At 42.4% G+C, this 25,058-nt stretch overlaps 2 protein-coding genes across 6 annotated transcripts in view; one reads left to right on the forward strand and one right to left on the reverse strand.

The window, feature by feature from the left end:
- ITPRIP (inositol 1,4,5-trisphosphate receptor interacting protein) overlaps positions 1-23,789 on the forward strand; it is a 59,727-nt gene extending 35,938 nt beyond the window's left edge. For 2 of the 3 annotated variants that reach the window (XR_014253482.1, XR_014253483.1), the window contains exon 2: positions 8,126-14,970. The gene's annotated coding sequence lies outside the window, so the exon portion shown is untranslated. Of the gene's footprint in view, positions 1-8,125; positions 14,971-23,764 lie in introns of those variants that run through there. The other variant, XR_014253481.1, reaches the window with a different exon arrangement.
- Positions 1,952-24,989, reverse strand: LOC309643012 (glutathione S-transferase omega-2-like). Of its 3 annotated transcripts, XM_082425346.1 has the most exons (9): positions 23,780-24,989; positions 20,976-21,060; positions 18,339-18,560; positions 17,962-18,070; positions 17,199-17,318; positions 16,032-16,254; positions 14,980-15,081; positions 3,701-3,807; positions 1,952-2,254 (listed from the first exon to the last, which is right to left on the reverse strand). In XM_082425346.1, exons 3-9 carry the CDS (start codon positions 18,370-18,372, stop codon positions 2,095-2,097), a joined length of 855 nt encoding a protein of 284 aa, XP_082281472.1. In that variant the 5' UTR covers positions 18,373-18,560; positions 20,976-21,060; positions 23,780-24,989; the 3' UTR covers positions 1,952-2,094. The 3 variants fall into 3 exon arrangements, with proteins under 3 accessions (XP_082281472.1, XP_082281473.1, XP_082281474.1); XM_082425347.1 differs by lacking the exon at positions 17,199-17,318; XM_082425348.1 differs by lacking the exons at positions 14,980-15,081; positions 17,199-17,318.
- Between the last annotated feature and the right edge of the window lie 69 nt (positions 24,990-25,058).

Here is a 25,058-nt window from a genome sequence, read left to right on the forward strand (position 1 = left end):
GCAATGAAGACCCAACACAGCCAAAAATAAATAAATTAAATAAATTTAAAAAATATATAGAGTCACCATATGATCGAGCAATCCCACTCCTGAGCATTTATCTTGGAAAAACAAAAACTCTAATTTGAAAAGATACATGCACCCCAATGTTCAGAGCAGCACTATTTATAATAGCCAAGACACGGAAGTAACCTAAGTGTCCATCAACAGAGGAATGGATAAAGAAGATATATATCCATACACACACACACATACACACACACACACACACACACACACACACACAGGAATATTAGCCATAAAAAAGAATGAAATATTGCCATTTGCAGCAACATGGATGGACCTACAGATTATCATTCTAAGTGAAGTCAGACAAAGATAAATATCATATGATGTCACTTATATGTAGAATCTAAAAATATGATACAAAAAATATGATACAAATGAACTTAATTACAAAACAGAAACAGACTCACAGACATAGAAAACAAACTTATGGTTACCAAAGGGGAAAGGGAGGGGGAGGGATAAATTAGGAGTTTGGGATTAACAGACACACTACTCTATACAAAAGAGATAAACAAGGACCTACCATACAGCCCAGGGAACTGTATTCAACATCTTATAATAACCTATAAAGGAAAAGAATCTGAAAAAGAATATATACGTATATTTATAAAACAGAATCACTTTGCTCTCCACTTGAAACTAACACAATACTGTACATCAACTATACTTCAAGAAAAAAAAAAACCTCCTGAAACTAATAAACAACTATAGCAAGGTTGCAGGATACAAGGTTAATGTACAAAGTCAATTGTTTTCCTACATATTATCAAGGAATAATTGGATTTTGATCTTAAAAGCGAAACATCATTTATTTTGGCACAAATCAAGGCAGGGGGCATGGAAAATTAAAAAAAAACAAAAAAACACAAACAGACTCACAGACGTAGAAAACAAACTTATGGTTACCAAAGGGGAAAGGAGGAGTTTGGGATTAACAGATACACACTACTCTATATAAAATCGATAAACAACAAGAAGCTACTGTATAGAACAGAGAAGTATATTTAATATCTTATAATAAACTATAATGGAAAAGAATCTGAAAAAGAATATATACATGTAGAACTGAATCACTTTGCTGTACACCTGAAATGAACACAACACTGTAAACCAACTATACTTCAATTAAAAATAATTTTTTTAAAAAGAGAAGCATTCCCACTGCAAGACAAGCAGCTCCGAAAGCTCTAGGTTTAAAATCTCAACCAAGATGAGTGGAGAGATCAGGGGCTCCTGTGTCTTTGTCATCTTTGTCATCTTTATCACCCACACAGCCCAGGCTTGGTACATAACAGGCAACCAGAGGCATGTGTTGGGATGAATTGAAAGTGTCTGTGACGCAAATCCAACAGAATGACCTTTACCTCTGACTGGGTTTGGGATGTGTGTACTTTTTTAAGGCAGGATGTTGGCTATAGAACATTTTGTGAGCCATCCTGAGCCCTGACAGCACCGGTGATATTCTGACGTCGGTAGTCCAGGGTGATAATGGGTGTTTCATTTCCTGCTTTGGAATTCTTTCAGTCACAGGACCCTTGGTGTCTCCCGGGCCCACGGCCAAAGTTTGAGGGAGAATGAAACTCATGCACACCCACAGGGACTGCAGTTTTCATTTGCCAAATGGAGAGTATTTGGACCTGAAGCATTTTCTTCCCTCTCATCTCTCTCACCAGGAAGTTGTGGAGGGTCCCATCTGTAGTGACAAGCATCAGTGATGGGGCGGCCTTGAACCTCAACATCAGCACCAACAACCTGGAGGTCAAACTGGGTTGATAACCATGGAACTGGGAGGCACACAGGCTCTCAAAATGTCCCTGGACATTAGCACTGAGATTTCTAGAGAATCACTGGACGCTGTGGGCTAGAGGAGCCATACAAATGATTATCAGAAATGATTCTGTCTCCATGTTTATTGGGAACCTCAAAGAAAATGAACAGAGATTGACTGCCCCACCAAAACAAGTGCTGATGCAGAATCACGACATGCTTGGGAATTCTGGGTGGTGAATGTGTAGACTGCAAGGCTCAGCAACTTAGGCCATAGTCAAAGGCATCGGGGTTGTTCTGAAAATAGAGATTCAAGAAGCCGAGGAAGATGTTCTTATCTATGAGCAGAGCACATACTGTGGGGTCCTGCTTCATGGCTGCGATCCAGAGCCGGAGCGCGGGGGTGTGGTTCACACAGCTGCAGAACAGGAGAGAATCGTTAGCACAGCTAAAGGGCAAAGGGGACACGGATCACTTTTTAGACTTACAAGCTACAAGAAATGGATTTACTGGGGCAATAAAGGTATCTCAGTTCCCTTACTATCAACTGAGCACAATCACTTACTGAAGGAAAATCTAAGTCTTGGAATGGCTGTGTGTGCTTTAGAATTGCAAAAGTTGTTGCTTTTAACCCTGCAGTTAAAATGCTTGTGGACTGAGTGCTCTGGGGAAATAAGGTATCTGTGCTTCACTGTTTGCCAACAAAAAGACAACCTCCTGAAAGACACATCCTTCTGTCGTTCTCAGATTCTACTTTAGGAGGTTGGAAAAAAATAAAGACAAGTAGTTTCCAAAAACACTTTTTTTGGAAAGCAATGAGTAAAACAATCATTAAACCTTGAAATAATGGAGCTGACTGGGTCCTTTCAAAGACCGATCGGGATGTTTAGGTCTAGGATCTGTAAAGTGACTTGCCCAGGCAATAAACTTGTTAGTGTAAAATCCAGGAGAAGACGTGAGGGTTCCTAATCTGTGGTTCAACACTCTGTTCCCAGAAGAGACAGGTTTTTGTAAAGTTTATGGTGTGACATGGTTTAAAATATCCAAGTTTGTTATATCTTAACTTCCCTAAGTGGGATGCACAGGAGATGCCTCCTGGGTAGACTCAAGTGTGTGCATTATGAAGGAGACGCAGTTCTACCTCGGCAGGACTGGATTCCCAAACACCAGAGTGGCCGGCACCCACCGTGCAACCGGCTGGCATGAGAGCAGAGCCAGCACAAGTTCAACCTCTCCTGTGAGCATCGTGGGAACAAAGCACATGTTCTGCCCAGGGCTCCTATGCAGCCTCCCTGAGTCTACCAGGCAATTTCTTCTACTCTAAACATCCCTACACTCCCATGGCGTATGGCTGGCCATTTTGTTTGTTTGTATAACATCAAGCATATATTACTTTAAAAATCATTTATTTTCTGAAGGGTATGCCTATCTGGGGAAAGGTTCCTTGGGGAACTAAGGTGTGAGTAAGGTGTGTGGGGTCCGCTGGGTGATGCAGCAGGACCAGGTGGGGGGCCACCGAGGGAGCTGCAGACAAGGCGCCAAAACCCTGTGACTGAGACCCTTCCCTTGCTTCTGCGTTCACCACCGGCCTGTGCTGGGTGGGTGTTGAGGACAGCGGGCTCTGTAGCATGGCACGAGGCTTTTGGACACGGTCTTACCAGCAGAAATATGGGTAAAGTTTGGGTCCACAGTTAGTGGCATAAGAGCACAGATGCATTTTGAACAAGGAAACACATAGTTTAAAACCCGACTGTGTTTCACATTCACATGTGTCACATGTCCAGAGAAGGACAAATGGCACACAGACCATTTCAAGCACTAGGGTGACCCTAGGAATCCACAACCACACAGTTAAATGTCTTACTCAGCTATTCCATATACATCCAGCCGCTCAAACCAGGGCCAAAAGAGGTAATCAATCATGGATATACAGTCTCCACCGAAGAAGATGGTGTTCTGATAGCCAAGAATCTGAAAGTTTAAACAGAGCAAAAGCAAGTTAATTCACCTATATGCTAACGTATTTATAGACACTAAGTACAAATATCAAATTAATTCCCAAAGAAGGAGAACCAAGACTTTGATTCTCCTTCCATTTTGTTAGGTGAATGCGTCTTCCCTTTTCCTGAGGTTTCTTCCACCTCCTTTAGGGTTGGACTCCTGGCCATGCTCAGTCCTGCCCTCCTTTCAACCCTGGGGCATTCGTGCAGCTCATCTGACTGGAGGATTTCGAAGGACAGCCCAGCCCAACCACTCCTTCTCAGCCTAGAACAGGTTCTTCCCTGTGCTAAGCTTTCCAGGGATGAGCTCAGCCCCTGGAGAGGGGGCCCTGCCCCTGACCATCACTGCCCGTTACTGGGAGGGAGGGGACACATTAGGAACCCCACTTGTTGCAGTTGTGACTCCCATTCTCCAGGGTCCACTTTATCTGTAAAAAAGGGGATACCACAGTCTCCACACATCTTCCTCTTTTGCCTTGTTTCTCAATCAATTCAAAACTAAGGCAGGGAAGAGCAGGGCTATCTAATGGGCTCGCTCAAATCCCAACACTGTCTTTCTATCATATTTTCTTTGCTTATTTGAGCTCTTTGAACTTCACACGTATTGGCCACTCAACACTATCAACTTTTTACATTAAAATAAAATTTCGCATTCCCAAATGGGACAAATCAACTTGGATAGATGAATCATCAAGAAAACAGATAAACTCTTGACAGAGAGATAGCCAAAGACGGTGGCGGGGAAAAGGTACTTGAGAATTTAAAAAGCAACAGTGCTTAGCAGAGGTTTTTGCTGGGCCAGGTCTTCCCATAGAGAAAAGTATGACACCAGTTACCTAGTTAAATCAAGCAAAAGGCTCTCTTTGACCCACGAAAAACATAATGAACTAAATACTTCCCCGTAGGTATAGATCTAGATTCCTGTGTCCTTTATCTAGATTTCAAACTTTCTATCTCTATCTCTCAGGCTTGATTCTTCGTACTCCAGGACAGCTTGTTGCCTCTATGATGTAGTCTAGGGCTGAAGTTAAGAATGAGTTCTGGGGACTTCCCTGGTAGTGCAGTGGTTAAGAATCTGCCTGCTAATGCAGGGGACACGGGTTCAAGCCCTGGTCCAGGAAGATCCCACATGCCGCGGAGCAACTAAGCCCGTGCTCCACAACTACTGAGCCTGTGCTCTAGAGCCCACGCGCCACAACTATTGAGCCCACATGCCACAACTACTGAAGCCCACATGCCTAGAGCCGTGCTCCGCAACAAGAGAAGCCAACGCAATGAGAAGCCCGTGCACCACAACGAAGAGTAGCCCCAGCTTGCTGCAACTAGAGAAAGCCCATGCGCAGCAACGAAGACCCAATGCAGCCAAAAATAAATAAATAAATAAATTTACAAAAAAATAAAAAATAAAGAATGAGCTCTGGTACCAGCAGACCTGGTCCTACCTTGGGCTCTACCTCTCATTCAACATGGAACCCAGGGCAACTTACCCACCTCCTCCTCCAAGCCTCATTTTTCTCATCTGTATAATGGTGGTAATGTTAGTGCCCTCCTCAGAGGTTATGGTGAGGAGTGACGGAATCATGCATGAATAAACGTGAGCTCTCGTGATAAGAAAGCACAGAGACCACCCCCCCCCCCAGAGGTTACATCTACAGAAAGCAAATCCTTCCCCAATAGAAAAGATCAATGGGATCCTCCACCTGCCATGCTTCTCAGAGGAGAAAGCAAATCTTGGTGCCCTAAAGTCTATGTTTTCATTACCTCCCAGTATGGCATAGAGGAGACCCCCCTGACTAGTGTCCTGAAAGTCTGAAAAAATGTTAGGTGGCATCACTTTGTTCGAAGAAACTCACAGGATGGTATTAAAGTGGAAGAATCTGGCCAATGAAAACTCAAAACAGAGGCTATTTTCAGCCATGTGTAAATAAGTCCTGATTTACAGGGGAAAGGAACAAATTGTTCAATTTTTATGGATTCCGGAAAGCCCCAAACCTTCTTTATGTTCAGGAACAGATAGTAATCACCCAAACTTTTATCACTGGCTTTGAAACGTATACCTCCAGCTTCTTATTGGCCTTTCATGGCACAAATGAGAACTGAATCTAAACTGATCGACTCTGGAACTTCTATATAACTCTTCTGCTTTACAGAGCAGAGGTACTCTTGAGAAAGTCCTTGTCAAAACAGACCACATATGGACATTTACTAGAACCCATGATGAGTCCTTTGGTAAAGTGATGAGATATTTTGAAAATGAATAACTGCTTAGTAATTGATATTTATTTAGTATATATTTTTCAAGCTTTTCATTTACTCAGAGTAGGAGTATGCCTTTGAATATATACGATCTTATAGATACAATCAATTTTTATATCAACACTCATAAAGCAATTTAAGCCTTATCAAGGTGCTTGGTACAATAAAAAGTCAAGATAAGTATATGGATGAAATGAATGAGGCATCAATTATCTTCTGCCAGCCTCTCCCTCGCCCCTGAAATACATTTACACATTCCCTCAGACTTTCTTTAATCCAAGTGTGACATCAAAATTCCTTGGAGTTCTTGATACAGCTGTAGATTCTTGAGCCCTGCCTCAAACAGGCATTTCTCCACCAGATTTCATATAGAGCAAGTCTAAAAATCCCAATAGAAAAGCAGTCTTCCTATAAACCAGCACAGAGTGCTGGCTCCCCTACAGACACATTGCAGTGACCCAGGAGCACAACCTGGCCAGGCCTCCCTGGAGGTTTATTACCATCTTTAGGATCTTCAATAGGAGAGCTCCCTCCTCTGCAAACCTGAGACTTTCCGGACATGTGAAATGACTTGTCCCCTTAGAATCACAGAACTTCAGTACTGGAAGGGCCACTGGGATTCATCTAGTGTGACTCCCCTTCCATTTTTCCATTTATTTATACCACGCTCATTACACAAAGGATTAGAGTTGCAGTGTACAAAAACGTGTACACTAAAATACTAAATATGAAAAATAATAACTGCTAAGATCAGGGAAAAGAAAAGTTAGAACAGAAGGTCAAAATAAGGAAGGAAAACGGTCTCAAGATATCAAGCCAAGGCTCCTGCAGAGTTCTTTAATAAATAAACCTTTGGATTTGACTTGAGTTTCCTGGCAGTTCAAGTGGAGAGGAAAACATGCTGGTGAGCTGATTCTTGTCTCCTGCGTGGAAGCACAAGAGACTCTCGCTTACAGAGGAGGAAACTCCATCCCAGGGAAGTAAGAGGGCTCTCTGGTTAGTGCCAGAGCTGAGACAAAAACACCATTCTCCTAAGTCCCAGACTACTGTCAACCCTGTGTCATTCAACTTCAAATATGTATGTATGATGACTCTAATCACAGAGGCTTCCCCAAGTCTCTTGTGAATTCTTTGCCTGTTCTTAAAATTTAAGTAGCAGCAAAAAGCTTAGAATCAGCAAACTCTGAAAGCCTCTTTCCCTCTACATCCAAGGACTGGCCCAGCTCTGAGCGTCCCTGTGAGAACTTCCCGCTCAATTTTCCTCTTTCTCAGTCTCTCTGTCAGGGGCTCTGCCAGAGCACCTAACTAACCAAGAGGTGTGACACAATCATGGCAAAAGAGCTTTTCAAAATTCTCTCCTTCCTGTTTCATTCCATGGATAAGAAGGTCTTCAGGCAACTTGACTTAAAATAGTTCTTCTGTGTTCTCAGTTTAAACTAAGTCCCTTGCTTACAGCCAATTAGCTGCTCTGACAAATTTTCAGATACTCAGAAGTAAAATAAGCCGACAGTCATAATGTCCAATGTCTTATCGTTCCTAAGTGTTCTGTCATCAGAAACAGAACAGGAAGCTGTGGCTATACCTCGACCCACTTAGCAGTGCTTATGTTAATATCCAATGTCATTTTAAAAAACTCTGTTTTGAGTTATTCCTGTCACCCACCTGCCACATATAATGATATTGGCCATTCTTAATGTTGAATAGCTTTTCTCATGATGGACTCCTTCACTCTCAGAACTATTGTCCTTGGTATCGTCAAGCAAGGCAAGATGGCCTGCTTAGTGAAGACACTTTTCCACCAAGGCCCTAGACATCCCCACAAGGCCATGCATGGCCTGGGGAGGAAACTGAGCCGCTAGCTTCAAGCCCTCAGGCTTCCTTAAAGTGTTAACACATCTTCAATTCAGATTAAGAATTGAGATATTTTAGGGAAATCCATTTGATGTTCTGGAATACTAGAAAACTCTATTTTTAAAACTTTTCTGTTCTCCAGTTCACTGAAAAATGACTACAGATCCTTTTCTTGCTTTTAGATGTGACAAGGGATTAGGAGTGAGCATGCAAATCAAGAGGGAGGGACTGCTTGGTGAGACATGAGTATCGCTACTTCCACCCCGAACTTGGAAAGCCTGGAAGGGCCACTCATCTACTGCGAAGGCCTCTTGGGCTCCCCCAGGCGGACGAAAGGAGGTTCGCGCTAGAGCGCACGTAGGAGGAAGAAGCGCGCGGGGCTCTCCCTCGTGGCCATCGTGGTGAGGCTCACTGGCCGGGGCTTCCCCGCCAGGAAGTTCAACAAGAAGGAAAAGGAAATCTGCAAAAATTTTTTAAGGAGCAAGATTGTAAAGAGAAGCGAAGCCCAGACTTCCTCAAACCAGGCATTCTAAAAAGCTTCAGTCTACAATCTTGGACTCTCAAGTGCAGCTTCAATAACTGCACTTTAGACCTTGACTTGGCCACCTGCCCTGCACGTGGTCATTTACACCACAGCCGACAAATCCCGGACCTCTAACCAGGACAGCCTGGTGGCTCTCAGTGGGTGCTGCTGTCCTGGCTGGAGGAGGAAGAAAGAGATTTTTCTTGATGGAAATAGTTCTTAAGAAGCAGACCCGGGACTTCCCTGGTGGCACAGTGGTTAAGAATCTGCCTGCCAACGCAGGGGACACAGGTCCGAGCCCTGGTCCGGGAAGATCCCACATGCCGCGGAGCAACTGAGCCCATGCACCATAACTACTGAGCCCGCGTGCCACAACTACTGAAGCCCGCGTGCCTAGAGTCCATGCTCCACAACAAGAGAAGCCACCGCAGTGAGAAGCCCGCGCAACGCAATGAAGAGTAGCCCCCACTCGCCACAACTAGAGAAAGCCCCCATGCAGCAACGAAGACCCAGTGCAGCCATAAATAAGTAAATAAATAAATAATAAATTTAAAAAATGAAATAGCAATTTAGTTTTTAAAAAAATGAAGCAGACCCCCCTCCCCCAATAAAATACACAAAGCCACCTGCCGGTACATCAGCAATGCAGGCCCTTAACCAGAAGCAGAAGCAAAGTACTCAACTACCGGGCAGAAATCTTTTAAGTTCATATAAGATAAGGGGGAGATTCTCAAGATTTCAAATTTCAGGTCCCTGCTACACTGACATACTATAGCTGAGGCTGAGCTAACGAAGATGAACTGGTTCCCTTTAAAACAAACCAAGGGTATAGAACAAACGTAGAGTATAGATAAAACCACTTCTCTAGAAAGAAGCCTGAGAAGTAGGGTCTGTGCAGAACACGCCCCTCCTGCTGATCACCACTTACAACCTGGAGCTCCCTGTGAAGATTCGGAATGCAACCTGTCAACATTTGGGGGGATCAAAGGACCACCCTGAAAATTCTATCCTGGAATCCTTTTCATGGGCTTAATTCTTTTGTCAAAATATATTTGTAAGATAGTAGGGGGGAAAAGCTAGTTGGGTAAGTCTTGACAAGTCAAATATCTTTAAAGTGATGGGTGGTGGATGAAAATATAAATGAATATCAAATCTCTGAAGCAGGAGAGGATTTCCTATGTATAAAAGCATCAGAAGAAATCACAACAGGAAAGACTTATAGAACAATAATGTTATACTTATATATGTACAAAACAAAGACAAAAAGTTAAAACAAAACCAAAAAATGTGCCTTCAAAACAAGCCAATATCCTTTATATATAAGGAACTCTAAAAAAACAAATCAACAAGGAAAATCAGTAAGACCTTGACAAACAGATGGGTAGTAGACCATTTTCATAAATAAAACACGAAGAGATGGAATACTTTGGGGGAAAATCTACCACCTCACTAGCAATCAAAGAAATATACATTAAATCAACAATGAGAAACTACTGTTTCTCAAAACAGGCAAATATCTTTTTAAATGAAATCTCCCAACAGTGAAAAGGGGACGATACAAAGGGCATTTTCCATACACTGAGGGTGGGGGGTATACAGCACATGTCTTGGAGGAAGCAATTTAGCAACATCCAGCTCCAGCCTCTAAAGTGGTCATACCCTTTGATCTGGTAACTCCATTCCTGGAAGTACGGCCTAAGGACATATTCTAAAATAGAGAAAAGGATTTTTATTCAAAGAAGCTGCTGTTCCTGGCAGCATCATTCACAAAGGTAAGCAACTGAAACAAACTAAATAACTCTGAGTGTTGCTGGATAAATAACTATGGCTTATACATATGGCAAATTATGCAGAATGAAAAGTGATATTTTTCCATCTTTAATAATTACACATCTAATAGAGAAATACATTCTCATTATTTAAAAAAAATTCAAACACAGAAAGCAGTATAAAAGGTAAAGACTCTCCCTTCCTATCCCTGCTCTTAACCACTTTTCTTTCCCACCCCAGTGCTAATCCCCCTTCCCAGTAGTAGTCACCAGTAGGAGTCTGATGTGTGTCTGAAAAATGTCCAGATATTTTTCCAGGCGTTTATTTACATGTATATATATATATATATATATATATATATATATATATATATATATGCGTATATAGTTAAGTTTTGTTTTCTTCTACAAAATTGGATCATATCACTTGTATTACTGTGTAACTCATTTAATATTTCTAGGCAATCTTTTCATCTCAGTACACATGGATCTACCTCATTCTTTTTTTTTTATAAATTTTTAAAATTCTATTTATTTTATTTTTGGCTGCGTTAGGTCTTTGTTGCTGTGCGCGGGCTTTTCTCTAGTTGCAGCGAGCGCAGGCTTCTCATTGCGGTGGCTTCTCTTGTTGCAGAGCACAGGCTCTAGGTTCGCGGGCTTCAGTAGTTGTGGCTTGCGGGCTCTAGAGCGCAGGCTCAGTAGTTGTGGCGCATGGCTTTAGTTGCTCCGTGGCATGTGGGATCTTCTTGGACCAGGGCTCGAACCCGTGGCCCCTGCATTGGCAGGCGGATTCTTAACCACTGCGCCACCAGGGAAGCCTTCATTTAACCATTCCCTATCTAATGTACATTAAGGTTTATAATTTTTCACCATAACAAATAAGGCTGCTCTAATAAACACCCTTATACCCATAAATAAGCATTTATAGAGTTTATTAAAATATGGGGAAAATCCTTATGTCATAATGGTAACCAAGTTCTATATACAGTACAATTTCAACTACATAATAATATACATAAGAAAAGGAGAGAAAAAAATAATAATAGTGGTTGTTTCTGGGTAGTGGGATTATGAATTTCTTTTCTTAGTTTCTATATTTTTCTGTATTTTCCAAACTTTCTGTAATGAACAAGTACTACTTTATAATCAAAGATGAGTAAAATTAATTTTTAAATAACAAGAAGAACTATTATTCTATTGTTTACATGGTGGGAGAAGGTATAGAGGAAGTTTATGAAAAGAAATACAGCAAATATTAGTTTACCTAGAAAGCAGCTGTCAGAATTGGACAATGAATTAAGTTACCAAACTAGCAGCACTAAAACTGCTCAAGTAGCCACGGTGACTAGACGATAACCAGTTCCCTAGTGTGGAGGAATGGTGATTACAACCAAAAAATGGCACGTAGGTGGACACGCTAAATTAGCTAACAAATCCAAGAGAACTGACAACATATGTCCGGGCCAAAATCTCATACATGAATGTTCACAGCAACACAATTCATAAGAGTCAAAAAGTGGAAACAACCCAAGTATCCATCAACTGATGTGTGGATAAACAAGATTGGTGTATCCGTACAATGAAATACTACTAAGCCATAAAAAGGAATAAAGGATGAAACTTGAAAACATTACACTAAAAGAAGCACATGGAAGGCTAACGTTAAATGATTCCATGTATATGAAATGTCCAAAACAGGTAAATCCATAGAGAAAGAAAGTAAATTAGTAGTTGCCTATAACTGGGAGGGTTGGGAAGAGATGGGGAGTAACTGTAATCTGGCTGAATCCTGTCCTTCACTGCACTTGGACTTGATTGGACTACTTCCATAATGAAAATATTTAGAATGAAGGCACTGCCACCCGAAAAAAGAACAGCTGAAAGGTTCTGCCAACATTCCAATCCACAAAGATAAAAGAAAGGTGGGATCAGGTGCTATTTTGAAATGAAAGTCAGCAATAAGGATTAAAAAACTAAAGCTTAAACAAATTATGCTGCTGAGATTAATGATTCAGTAAAGACTAGCAAATTGGTTTGAAGACAGAACGTGTGGTTAGAGAAGGGCAGCCCAGCAGTTTTCAAAACTCAGGAAAATGTTCAGAACAGGAAAGCAAGTGGGGAGCCTGCTGGTTAGAAAGAAAAACAGCAGTAATGTATCTCAAAGAATTGTAAAAATAACATAGAAAAATATGGTTATATAACAAGCACAATAAGCCTTTAATTTCGATGAAACTTTTTTTAAAGAAAAATTTAAAAGTCAAACAGGGCATTTATTTCAAAAGAAGAAAATGTCAGAGTGTAAGGCTGCAAAAGTTAAACTGAGCCGTTCGCTTGAGGATAATGTGGCAGAAAATTATACATTGGTCTCGAGTTGTTTATCACTCAGAAAGCCCAAGGATATTTAAGATATTTTCAACTCACAGAAAATCCTGATTGTACAAAACCACGGGAAAAAATTGTACACGTCATCTCTATTAATATAGAGGGACCATCTCTATTAGAGTTATTCTGACAAGTTTCAATTTCACTAGAATCTCCTAGAGTCAATATACTGGTATTGAGAGGAATGAATCAAATAATTCAAGCTCAGTGGGCATGTTTCAGATTCTGATATTGCCTTTGATGTAGTTATAATTCCTGCTAACATGTTAGGGGACAAAAGCTACATTCAAATCTGGTAGAACAATGCTGAATACTGAGTGGTCCTTAAACTAGCCCTGGTTTAGGTAGCTTTCACTGATGCTATTTATTAGATCTGACAGGGTTGTTGGCAAGATTAAATGAGAGGATTATGCAAAGCACCTGTAGCATCATGCCTGGCATAAAAATGCAGGTTCACTTCCCCTGGAAGAACCCAACTAAAGAACTGTGCCTCCGTCATAATATTATACGCTTCTTTAGCAATCTGTAATTTTCAAAGTTCATCCATCATCCAAACACAGAGTAGGAGGAACACAGTTCAAAACGTGTTTTTAATTATCTCTGAATTTAAAGGGTTTTGTTTCCCAGCTCCTTTCCCTGGCCCAGCAATGAACTGTAAAAAGGTAACCAGACATTATAAAATCAGTTCAGCTAATCTTTGAAATAAAGACCTTAAACATTCTCTATGGGCAAGAGCTTTCAAACTTCTTTTTGAAAGCAGAGGTCCCCCTCCCTCTCCAAATTTGACCTTATTGGATGTCTTGTTAAATTCAGTGATAAGAGCAGGGCTGGTCTGGCTGAAGCAGGATCTGGAACCACCCACCAGACCTCCCCTACTCAGTGGTCCCTCTGTAGAACCCAGTAACTCTCTGTTTTAAAACACTCCCTCATTCTATAAATGTGGAAACCAAGGCACAGAGAGGACCAGAACCTTGCCAAAGGTTCTGTAATCTAGTAAAGCCAAGTCTAGGATCCAAGAGTCTACCTCATCCTAGTTAGTTGCCTCCTTGGAGTCAAGACCACAGTCTGTGTTCTCAGGACCAAAGGCTGACATTTCTTACACGTGACTATTCATCCAGAAATACTGCAACTGTATAAATCTAAGATAGGCAGCTGGAATTGTAAATAAATTGAACTGCTTCCACTTAACAAAGGTCAAATGGAAGCATATTAGTAATCAGCCTTCCCTTAAGGGGATAAAAATAGCATTCTCTGGCTGCCAAAAGAATTACAACCCACTCATAGGGGGAATTTATCAGTTTCTGGAACAAAGATTAAGGAAGTCAAAGAACCGCCTTCCAGGTTATTCTAGATGTACAGGGTAAGTAGCCCTATTACTGCTGGATTTTTTTTTTTTTGGCCTCGCCACAGGGCTGGTGGGATCTTAGTTCCCCAACCAGGGATTGAACCCAGGCCCTCAGCAGTGAGAGTGCAGAGTCCTAACCACTGGACCACCAGAGAATTCCCCATTACTGCCAGATTAATGGAGAATCTGGTAACAGTCATTGCTCCTTGCTTACCCATAGACACTTTCCCCTTCTTTCTTGATTATAGAACTCTGATTTTATGCAGGGTGTTCCCAGCTAAAAGACTAAATTTCCCAGGCTCCCCTGCAGATACTTATGACTCTACAACTAAGTTCTGGCCAATGAGATTTAAGTAGTCATGGGGTAGGACTTTTAGAAAAGCCTTTAAAGTAGTATGGCCTTTTGCCATTTTTTCCTTTCTGTTGTCCTTTCTGTGACCTGGACTTGGATGTGATGGCTGCAGTTCTAGCAGCTATCTTGTTATTTTGAGGATATAAGCCTTACACCAAAAATAACAAACAGGAAGAGAGAAAAAGCCTCAGTCGCTGGTAACTTCATGAAGAAGGCATCAAAACAGCCCTGTACTACCTTACCTCTGTGTGTGTGCGTGTGTGTATGTGTGTGAAAGAATAAATCCTTATAGGACAAATTTACAGTGGTTAGGTCCCTTTTACTAGCAGCCAAACACAATCTCTAAGCAACATAGACCTTGGACTCAGTGGCAGAAGCTAGAGGATCCGTGCAGAGATACTTAAGGAATGTGGTGATTCTGGGAAAGGAAGAAATTCATCACATGCCCTCCCTCACTCCTTGCCAGATTTCCAAGAAAAGTTCCAGAGCACGTTAGCAGAGGGCAAGTACCCACAAGTTAAAATCAGATGCCTAGTAACTGAACTTATCAAAGTCTGGCAGGAAAAGAATAAGTCTGTGAAAGTGGAGGGTGCCAGGGTGACCAGGGTGGGGACCTGCATCACTTCTTCCACTGCATCTGGCCAGGAGGGGGGCCCGTTTTGTACCTCTTCCAGGTTGCAGAACTCCTGACGCAGGGCTAGCTTCAGATCAGCGCATCCTCTCCCACATCTCAATGTTACCAGACACTCCTTGGTCAAATGTGGGACCTGATCAGAGGACACAGGTTCTTAGTGGAGAAGTCTGAGGGCTCCTGCTCCGCCTAAAAACGCAGCCAGAGCTTTGTCACTCCAGCTGAACAGGCCAACACCCACATCCAGGCTCCCCAGCTCCCTCTGAGGGCCACCTCTGTGGTTTCAGGAATCCACTTGTCACAGCACCCTGGTAAACAAGGCGCTTTAGAGGGGGCTCTCCGGTGCTCCTTACTTGGTCAGCTATTTCCATGCTGTACAATCTTGGGTAGGGCACTTACCCTCTCTAAGCCTCAGTGTTCTCATCTGAGGAATGGAGCAATAATAGTACCCACTTTAAAGGGCAGTGGTGAGGATTAAACGAGTTAACCTTTATAAGGTAGTTAGAACAGTGCTTGGCACATCACAAGTGCTCAACAGACATCAGCTAGTAATATCACTGAGTTATTTTTGTTTCTTTTCAAAGAGAGCTGTCTTAAAATTTCTCCACCATATTCTCTCCCACTATCAGCAGGTGCCCCCTTTTCTCTCTTCTACACATTTCCTGGATGCTTGGCACTCTTGTTCCCCATAAAGGACAATCTCCTTCTGTGCATTATCTTTTTCACACCCCTATTTTTTTTTTTTTTTTAACCTGGGATCTTGGAAATGGTTCCTTTAAAGTATCACCAGTTTTCAATTCTTTCAATATTCGTGTCTCAAGTTACACAGTCATAACTATACCATAACCGTAACTCTTGAGACTGCTAGTTCAAATGGAAAAGTACCTATCGGCTAAGCCTTTAACCTTTAATATCAGAGGTCACAGCTTTACTATAATTCCACACCAGTTATCCTCCTAAGGCACACATGTGTATTAAAACATATCGATTTCACCAACGATTTGACTTTTAAAATGGATTGGAGTTTGGGAAAGACATACAAAGTAAAACAGAGTGTAAGTGGCTTTAAACAAAAATTGGATATACCTTATAGAATAGCTCCAATAACATCTTTTGGCGAGCTCGCTCGTAAGAGTCATATGGATACAGCTTCCTTCCAGGATAAGCGTCGTCCAGGTACTCACAAGCAATGACAGATTCATAGATCAGTTGACCTTTGCTGTTCTCCAGGACAGGAATTTGGCCAAAAGGGTGCTTTGTAAAGTACCACTCAGGCTTGTTTCTCAGGTTAATGTTGATAACTTCATGTCTTACAAAGCAAAGGGAAAACAGGACAGAACAAAAATGAAAGGCTTAGGCAGGCAGACACTCATCTTGAAAGCAGAAGCAATCAACCTATAAAATTAAAATTTGCAATAAGTTTTTTTTTAATTTAGGTTTGTACAAAGAAAAATACATAACAACATCACTATCTTCATTCCTGCAGTAAGATGTGTTAGATGTTTTCGATGCCTTATCCCATTAGCTCCTCATGATTCCCCAGTGAATCAGGGAATCATGATGAGGAGCAATGGAGGGGAGGCAAAGAAAACATTTAACACAGCCCCTATGAGAAATAAGCCTCCTTGTGGTTCAATCTCCTGCCCAATATCACCCACTAAGAAGTAGCAGAGCCAAGATGGGAGGCCAGGCAGTCTGACTCAGAGCTCACAAGCTTAACCATGGCACCACAGATTTCAGTACATTTTAAAGTTTGAAAGTACAAATCTGATATCTGGAGACATTTTTCGTTTGCCACAACTGGAGGGAGGGGGATTCTACTGCCATCTAACGGGTAGAGGCCAGGGACGCCGTTAGACATCCAGCAGTGCACAAGATAGCTCCTGCCCTCACCAAACGCACAGAGCAAAGAACTATCCAGCTCCGAACGTCAACAGTGCCAAGGGTGAGAAACCCTGCCCCAAAGAAGTATTTACATCAGTTCCTAAGCTGCCACTTCATCACTGGGGGTAAAACATCAATTGTTATTTTTCTTAAAAAAAAAAAAAAAGTAACCTTAAGGCCAAGTAGAATTGAGCAAGAGGGAAGAACCTGGAAATATAAGCCATAGAAACTCCACAGAGCAGAATTACATAATTTTCTTTAAAACATCTCTGTATTAGTCTCTGCATCTCTTTAACACGAATCCTAAACTCCCAAACTACCGATTCTCCAAGGCCAGAGTCAAGAGGCTGGAGTAATACTTCTCAACACCTTGGCTTTGAGCTGGCTCCATCCAGCCGTCCACATTCCAGCAAAGTTGCTCTGCCTTCCAAATCCAGATGTCCTTTGCAGGAGCTCATCTTGCAAAATTCCTTCTGGACGGGGGTGTACCTATTTATCAGGTGTGTGGGTACCTTCAGGATACCTCTTTGATAGCAGTTCCTTCTATTTCACTGTTTGGAACTATTTGTTCATTCATTCAAAGAATAGTTTTAAGCACCTACTACGTGCCAGGCTCTCTTCTGGCCCACGAATAAGAGAGACAAGTCCGTACCTTCAAGAACTTACATTTGTGTGTGTGTGAGTGTGTGTTTCTACGTGTGTTGGGGGAGGGGGAGAGGCAGTGGAAGTGGGGCTGGGGGATGTAAAGGAGAGACGGATAAACAAATAAGAAAACATTGCAAGTGCAATGAAGAGAACAGAATTGACCTGAAGATGCCTGGGGTGGGGTTTACACTGGATGGAGCAGTCAGGGAAGGCCTCGGTAGTCTCCGCGGTGCCTTTCTTCACAAGCTTTAGGGGAGGAAGCAGCTCACCAGAGCCATCATTCAGTTTACTCTGAGTTGTCCTAAAAGTTTCCTGCACAGGCCTGTCTCTGCATTTCAGGACAGCACTGTCAAGAACCTGTCCTTTGCTAACCGTTTATTGACTTTGCCTCAGAAGAAAGGCACAGAGAGCCTCTGAAATTTGAACAGGGCTCCCCAGATATTAGACGTTCCCACACGCCTATGGGCCCCCCCACCCCGCTTCTCACCTGATGCCTTTGGCCCAGAGGACCAGGCGCGTCCTGTGCGCGTAGGGGCAGAACCTCATGCTGTAGAGGCGGATCAGGCCCTCTGGGACAGGCCCTGGGGGGGCGCTCCCTGCGGGCGGAGGGGGATACAGGGAGGCGGATTAGCCCAGAGGGGAGAGGGGCTCACTCGCCTCCCCAGGACCCCAAGAGGGCCGCAGGCACTCCGCCTCCCGTGTCCCAGAGAAGACACCTTTCTTTTGCACGTGGCTTTTGTGCAGAGGAACCCTGTCCCTCCTCGCCACGCTGGTCTGGAGGCCAAGGCCGGCAGCCGCCTCACCAGAGCCAACATCCAGCCACGGGGCGCCCCCAGCCTGTGGACAGCTGTCAAGGGGACTCACCTTTCCCCAAGGTCCTGGTCGCATCATCAGTCATGCTCTCCTGGCGTCTGCACAGCGACCAACGCTCACAGTCGCGGCCGTGTGGCTTGCTGCCGCCGCTGCAGACTCCAAGGACAGCGGCGCTCTGGCTCTCCCTTCTTGCCCTAAATTCATCTTTGGAGCAACAGGGCAGTGGTGAGGTAGAGGGGGAGTGATCCAGGATGGCAGCTAGGATAATTCAACCTGCAGAGACATAGCCCCAGATTCAGAAGCCGTAGCAGGAGTGGGGAAAGAACAAAAAGCAAAAAACAAAACAACAAAAAACAAAACAACAAAAAACAAACAAACAAAAAACACCTGAAAAGTACCCCTTGCTATGAACTCATAACATCCTGTGCGGTCTCTTCTCTGCATCAAGAATCCGTGAAGAATGGGCATTTAAACTCCACTTATTTCAAAGGAGTTTAATAAAAATTGACCAGGGTAACGCTAACGTTTTCTTTCCCATTCTAAACCCTCCCTCTTGCGTACCTAAGACAATTGGCCATACCCTGTGTATAATGAGTACTTTATTTTAAAATAAGGTCAAACTTTTTCATGATCTAGCAGATAAGAAGAAAAACGTATTAGTGTTAAGATCTTGCACGACCCTAAAAGTGTCTCCTTAAATTTTGTGTCCTCATTGCCTCACCCTAGTTCTGGCCATATTTATGAGATTTTACCCAAACTATGAAAAACTGGTGATGAACAGAAACAAGATACCTAGAGGCAAAGACAAATTTGTGAGCTCTTTCCAACTCCCAGTATAAATTTCAGAGAAGGCCCTTTTTAATTACCAAGGACACATTGCGAACAGCCAGCAAATACAGGGGCCACTTCGATAGCACACCCATCTACATGAGATAAAGGAGGTAGCTAGCTTTTGCTCTGACCTTAAGAAGCTGAGATCCTAAAATTTAGCACGTGGAAAGATAATTCTTTTAATTTTTACAGGATAGAGCTGAAATGGGAATTGCTTGTAAATGCATTTTATGGGGTTGACAGGTAAAGAAGGAAAGAAAAGTATCACGTTTCACTCACAGTGACTAAATGATTTCCATGGGTTACCTTATTTGATTCCCACAACTACTCAGTCAGCTATTATTATTATTCCTATTTTACAAGTTAGAAAATAATCTCAGAAAAATATGAAATGCCCTGGTGGTCCATTGGTTAGGACTCGGTGCTTCCACTGTGAAGGGCCTGGGTTCTAACCCTGGTCAGGGAACTAGGATCCCACAAGCTGCGCAGCGTGGCCAAAAAGAAAATAGAAAAAGAAAATTATTTGCCCAAAGTGACCAGTTAGTAGGGTTGAAGAACTTTAAAAGTCCGAAGTCTGGCTCATTGACTTGGTCTCTAAAGCTGGCAACAGTGTGTAGAGGAAAGGACATAAATCCCAAAAAAGATATAGTGCATCATAGCTGCTCAACAAATGTTAGCTGAATCTAAATATCTTTTACTAAAATAACAGAACCTAATTATGTAGCTTATGAACGGGCACATTTTTGGTCTCTGGAATTCCAACCTATCCAGAAATTCTTGGCTAACAGTGTTTACATTTTTTTCTGCTGAATAAGAATCTTTGAAAATCTTCAGAATAGTCACTCAACTACATTCTTGGTTAAGTTACTCAGAGTGATTTTATGTAAGATATGGTAAGTTGTCACTTTCTAAGAACTGGGGAATGGCAAAATGTTTGAATCAATGTCCTCTGGAAAGAAAATACATATATGCCACCAAGAAACCTGGCATTGGAAAAGACAAATTGGTTCTTGACTTGCCAAGCTGGCAGTTTTGCATCTGGAAGACAGAGGAAGTAATAAGATAATTACTCTTCTGGAGCTAATTTTGATCAAAAAGTACAAACTGGAGGGTAAAATAGGAAGAATCAACATAACTATGTCATGTGAGAGCTTCTGGTAGACAAGGAGCTGACTCCTGATCAGACAAATATAACACTCACATAGAGAAAGTATACTTCAAATAGTTGAGAGAAAATATAAACAGATTCTAAAAGGAAAGGCCGTATGAGGAATGTGAAATTCTCAAAAATCAAAATAAATTATACTAACATGGATTTGGTGCTTTATGTGTATTAACTCATTTAATCTTTAAAATAGTCCTATAAGGGTTGTATTCTTGCCTCAGTAAACTGAGGTTAGCAAGGTTAGGTCACTTGTCAAAAGCCTCACATCTAGTAAGAGGTGCAAAGGGTACTATGAAGCCTGGAAGTTTGACTCCAGGGGCATCACTCCAACCAGGATCTTAATCTATACGAGAGATGGGAAAACTTTTTCTGTAAAGGCCAAGACGGTAAATATTTTAGGCTTCTCAAGCCATCTTGTCTCAACTACTCAACTCTATCCTTGTAGGGTGAAAACAGCCGTAGATAAGATATAAATAAATGGGTGTGGCTGTGTTCCAATAAAACATTACTTATGAATGCTGAATTTGAACTTCATATATATTTTAATAGGCTTTGTTTTTTAGAGACGTTTTAGGTTCACAGCAAAATTTAGCCGAATATATAGAGGTTTCCCACTAACCTCCGACCCCCACACGTGCACAGCCTCCCCGACTATGAGCACCTTGCATCAGGGTGGGAGGGGCATTTCTTACCATTGAGGAGTTCCACGTAATTTTCACATGTCACAAATCATAATTCTTCACTTGATGTTTTTTCCAACCATTCCTAGTTCTTGAACTGTGCAAAAATGAGCAGGGGGCTGGACTTGGCCCACTGGCTTTAGTTTGCCCATCCCTGGTATACACTGACAATGACTGGATTAGCAATAGCCAAGCTAAGGATTCCATTTGTAAAGTGAAAGGTTCCTGGATCCACCTTTCTACTATGCCAGAGGAGAATGTATTTTCATGTTGTGTCTCCTCATTCCCACCTTTTCAAGAAAAGCAACCCCGAGAGTTGGAAAATATTGTTTATTAAAAGTATGGCTGACCCTTAACAACTGAGGGTTTCTGGGTGCTGGTCCGCCACACAGAAGAAAATCCAAGTATAATCTTACAGTCAGCCCTCCGCATCCGTGGTTATGTACCTGCAGATTCAACCAACTGCAGATCATATAGTACTGCGGTACATATTTAGTGAAAAAAATCCATGTATAAGTGGACCCTTGCAGTTCAAATCCATGTTGTTCAAGGGTCAACTGTATACCTGTATATGGGAAGTCACATTCCGAGATGCAAGTCTATTTGATGTAGTCAGGGGAGAATGGATAAAGGGATGGAAAGTTCTTCCTCTGAATGGAAGCAATATTATGTCAAAGTTCTCACTGGGCACTATATTCAAACCCTGGCTTTGGCACTTAGGCAAGCTATCTAACCTCTTTGACCTTCAACTTCCTCACCTGTAAAATGAGAACACTAAGTACCTACTAGAAGGGTTTTGATGTAGCGAATGAAATTGTTCAGGTGGCCATCCTCAGTATAGTAAGAGTTTAGTGTACTTCAAAATTAATGATTAATACAAGTGAATAAAGACACATTTTTAATAGCATAGTGCATTCTGATTTTATAACCAAAAAGATAAAGTGCACTGCAATTCGGCTTTGCCAAGCACATTAGAATTAAAATTCAACTCAGAATGCTTATTTCATCAGTTACCAGTTTAATACCAATTGAATGGGTTGAATGCTGCAGGCTACCTTTCAGTAATGTGGTTTTTAATCTTACCACTGAACACTATGGTTTCCCTAGAAAGATTTTAATTATGACCTTTAAGCTTAAGCCTATTTCCTCTTTAAAACTCAGTAAGTACCTCTTTGAAATCCTCTTTGCAAATGTTCCTTGTATGTTATATCATGTTTACACCTCTATTATACTGAGTCACTCAAGCAAGAAATAAATGGTAATAAGGCTATATTAAACCTACTCCAAACTGGTTTCCAGCTACCTGAAATATGATCGCATCTGTTTTGAAAATGGGGAGATCTTCAGTCCTGGGTGATGATGACTTAAGCCTTCTAGGAAAAGAGTGCCACCACATTAATAATAATCTCTTCACTCTATTTACATGAGTCTCTGTTTTGAGGAGAGGAAGTGGGGTTTGCATTTTGCAATTAAAAAAAATTTTTTTTGTCATATCAGTCTCTGATAGTGGCAGAACCTGGAGGACATTCCTCTTAATATTTCAGAAGCCTAATTTACATGACAGATTGTTACTGGGAGTCCCACTATTATTCACCAAGTTCAAAGAGTTAGGCAAGTGAGGAAAAAGGCTCTTTTTCAAATGGGCCTAGATTTAGGACTTGTTTCAAAGAAGTTAGGATCAGAGAGAATCCTATGTTCTAATGTCTTTGGGACATTAAATAAGATTACTAAAGTTGTCAGTGGGGGAACTTCATCTTCCCACTGGGGAAAGCAGGGTCAAAGGAGACTTTCTTTTTAAGTAACTGATTCTGCTTTCCTGTCCCTATTTTACAGCTTAAGGGATCAAAGAAAAAAAAACTTAACAACTTTACATAATAACACTTGAATAAGCAAAAGCACATTTTCAAGATCCTAAAATAAGCCAAAATCAAACATTTGTAAAATCAAACAAATTTCGATTTGTTTGGGTTTCGAAAAGGAACATCAACACTTCCTGTCCTATCCCAGGAACAATAGTGGTGTGTCAAAAAGGTGGCTACAGTCCTCTCTCAGCTCAATCTCTAAAACTTAAAAGATGATGAATAAAGAGTCTGAGGCAGAGGCATATTTAAACGCTTATTTTAAGAATGGTCTGAATGACTGTAAGAGTTCAGGCTGGGTTTGAATCACCTCTTCAGCATTTACTGGTCGACCCCGGACAAATCACAGCAACTTTCTATGCCCTGATGTTCTCATCTGTAATTCAGAGCTAATGGTACCAACACATTGTATGGTCTGGGTTGAAGTAATTCAGACTATGGATGAGAAGCATTTAATACGTAGCAACCGTTAGCTATTATTTTAATTATTTGTTGCAGGGAAGACCCATAGTTCTGACACGACAGAACGTTCCTGGGGACCAAATGCCCGTCTGCCAGTGCCCTATAATGTAGCTAAATTAGTGGTGCCCAATGCAGGGCTGACAATTAGTGATATGGGGTCGTCTTTACTTGTCTCCAGTCAAATCAGAAAACGAGAACAATTTAATGACTTTTTTTTCCCCCCTTTAAGTTAAAGGTATTCGCTTTAAAGACCTGTTCCTTACTCTCAGACTATAGCCCTTGCGCTTTTTTTTTCTTTCTTTTGTTTTTTGATGGTAAAATCTCTGATGAAACTTCGGTGAAGATAAGTAGTTGAGCTTTCTTTTAAAACGGTTACGCAAAATTAAAAGTTGGCAATCCTATTCTGGGTCCCCAAATTCGTGAAAAATCTCAAAATTCAAAATTGACCTCTAACCCCTCGCCCCTTCAAATGCTACGCAGGCAGCAGCAACCCACCCGGCGCAGCAGAAAAGAAAGACGAGGCCGAGGCACCTCCAGGCGCACGGCGGACGAAACCGGATGTGGAGCGAAGAGGACCGCAGAAAGAGGCGGGGCCCAGGCGGAACCCGCCCCCTAGAAAGCGATCCTATCCGCCAATTGGCCGCGGCGCCCGGAGCTTCAGCCAATCTTCCAAGCCTTTGGAAGTGCCCCGGCCTAGCAGTGCCAAGCTGAGCCAATGGGCGGCCGCGTTACAGGCTCCTGGGTCCCGGAGTCTTGGGTCCCCGCGGGTGTCTGTGGCTGGCCAAAGTGGAAGGCAGGTAGTGGCTGGTCGTGGCACCTCAGTCCCCTGGTGTACATCCGACCGAAGTCCGCCCGCAGCCTGCCCCGGGTGGGGCAGGCGGACGGCGGCAGAGATGGGTCCGCCCGGAGCCTGGGCGTTGGTGGCGGCCGAGGTGGGTGGTTGGAGGCCTTTTGTGAAGTCAGCCAATTCTCAGCTGCTTCTCAGGGTGCGGCCCCCAGGTCGCCTGCGTCACCATGGGGCGGAGGACTCGTTTCAGATGTGAACTCCCCGGCCCACCCTACCGAATCGGAAATCCAGGGGGGAGCCTTAGGTGACTGTTAACGCGCTCTTACGTTTAAGAATAAGTACAGGAAACTAGACTGTACTGGGGCAGGTCGACAGCCCGCCCCCTAGTTCTGATATAAGAGCCCTGTGCTGGGTGTGTTTCCCCAGAACTTTCTGCCAGCGTCTTAAGGCCTCACTTAACCTCAGGACCTTAGTTGAATCATCTGTAGAATGAAATCCAGCCTTATATACTGAATTGATGGAGGTGGTCTTCACAGTATTCAGTTACATATATGGGACACCTTCTGTGTGCCCAGCATAAGATTTGGTAGGAAGGATTTGAAGGAGTTAGTGACTGGAGACTGGGAGAACAAATAGGAGACCACCTAGTCACCTGGCTTTGATGTGACGTGGGTCTGGAATTCAGTGGCAACAACAGTAAGAAGAAAGGTGTAAAACTGAGTCAGTGATGGAAAGGAAAGAATGAGGAATTGAAAGGTTCTTAACTCAGAACCCAGAAGACAAACTTGAAAGGGCATCTCTTGAAATGACAACACAGTATCCAAGTGGAAATGTCCTATGGGCAGTTAGAAACCCAGATTGAAGTTCAGCTCTCACTAGAGATGATTTAGAGGTTTTCAGCATGGACTGTGATAGAACCCTTAGCATCCTTTGAGCATCCTGAGACAGGAAATGTGTTTACGTTTCTGCAGGAGGGACTTGAGGAAA

This window comes from Balaenoptera physalus (assembly GCF_965194825.1).
Source record: "Balaenoptera physalus genome assembly, chromosome: 14".
Lineage (NCBI taxonomy): Eukaryota > Metazoa > Chordata > Mammalia > Artiodactyla > Balaenopteridae > Balaenoptera > Balaenoptera physalus.

Bases quoted from the DNA above. Each gene is read 5' to 3' on its own strand.
- LOC309643012 (XM_082425346.1), bottom strand. From the start codon at position 18,372: ATGACTGATGATGCGACCAGGACCTTGGGGAAAG. The intron at 18,071-18,338 runs GTGAGTCCCCTT...CTCCGCCCGCAG, and splicing joins GACCAGGACCTTGGGGAAAG to GGAGCGCCCCCCCAGGGCCT. The intron at 3,808-14,979 runs GTACAAAACGGG...TTAAACTTTCAG, and splicing joins AGTTCTGCAACCTGGAAGAG to ATTCTTGGCTATCAGAACAC.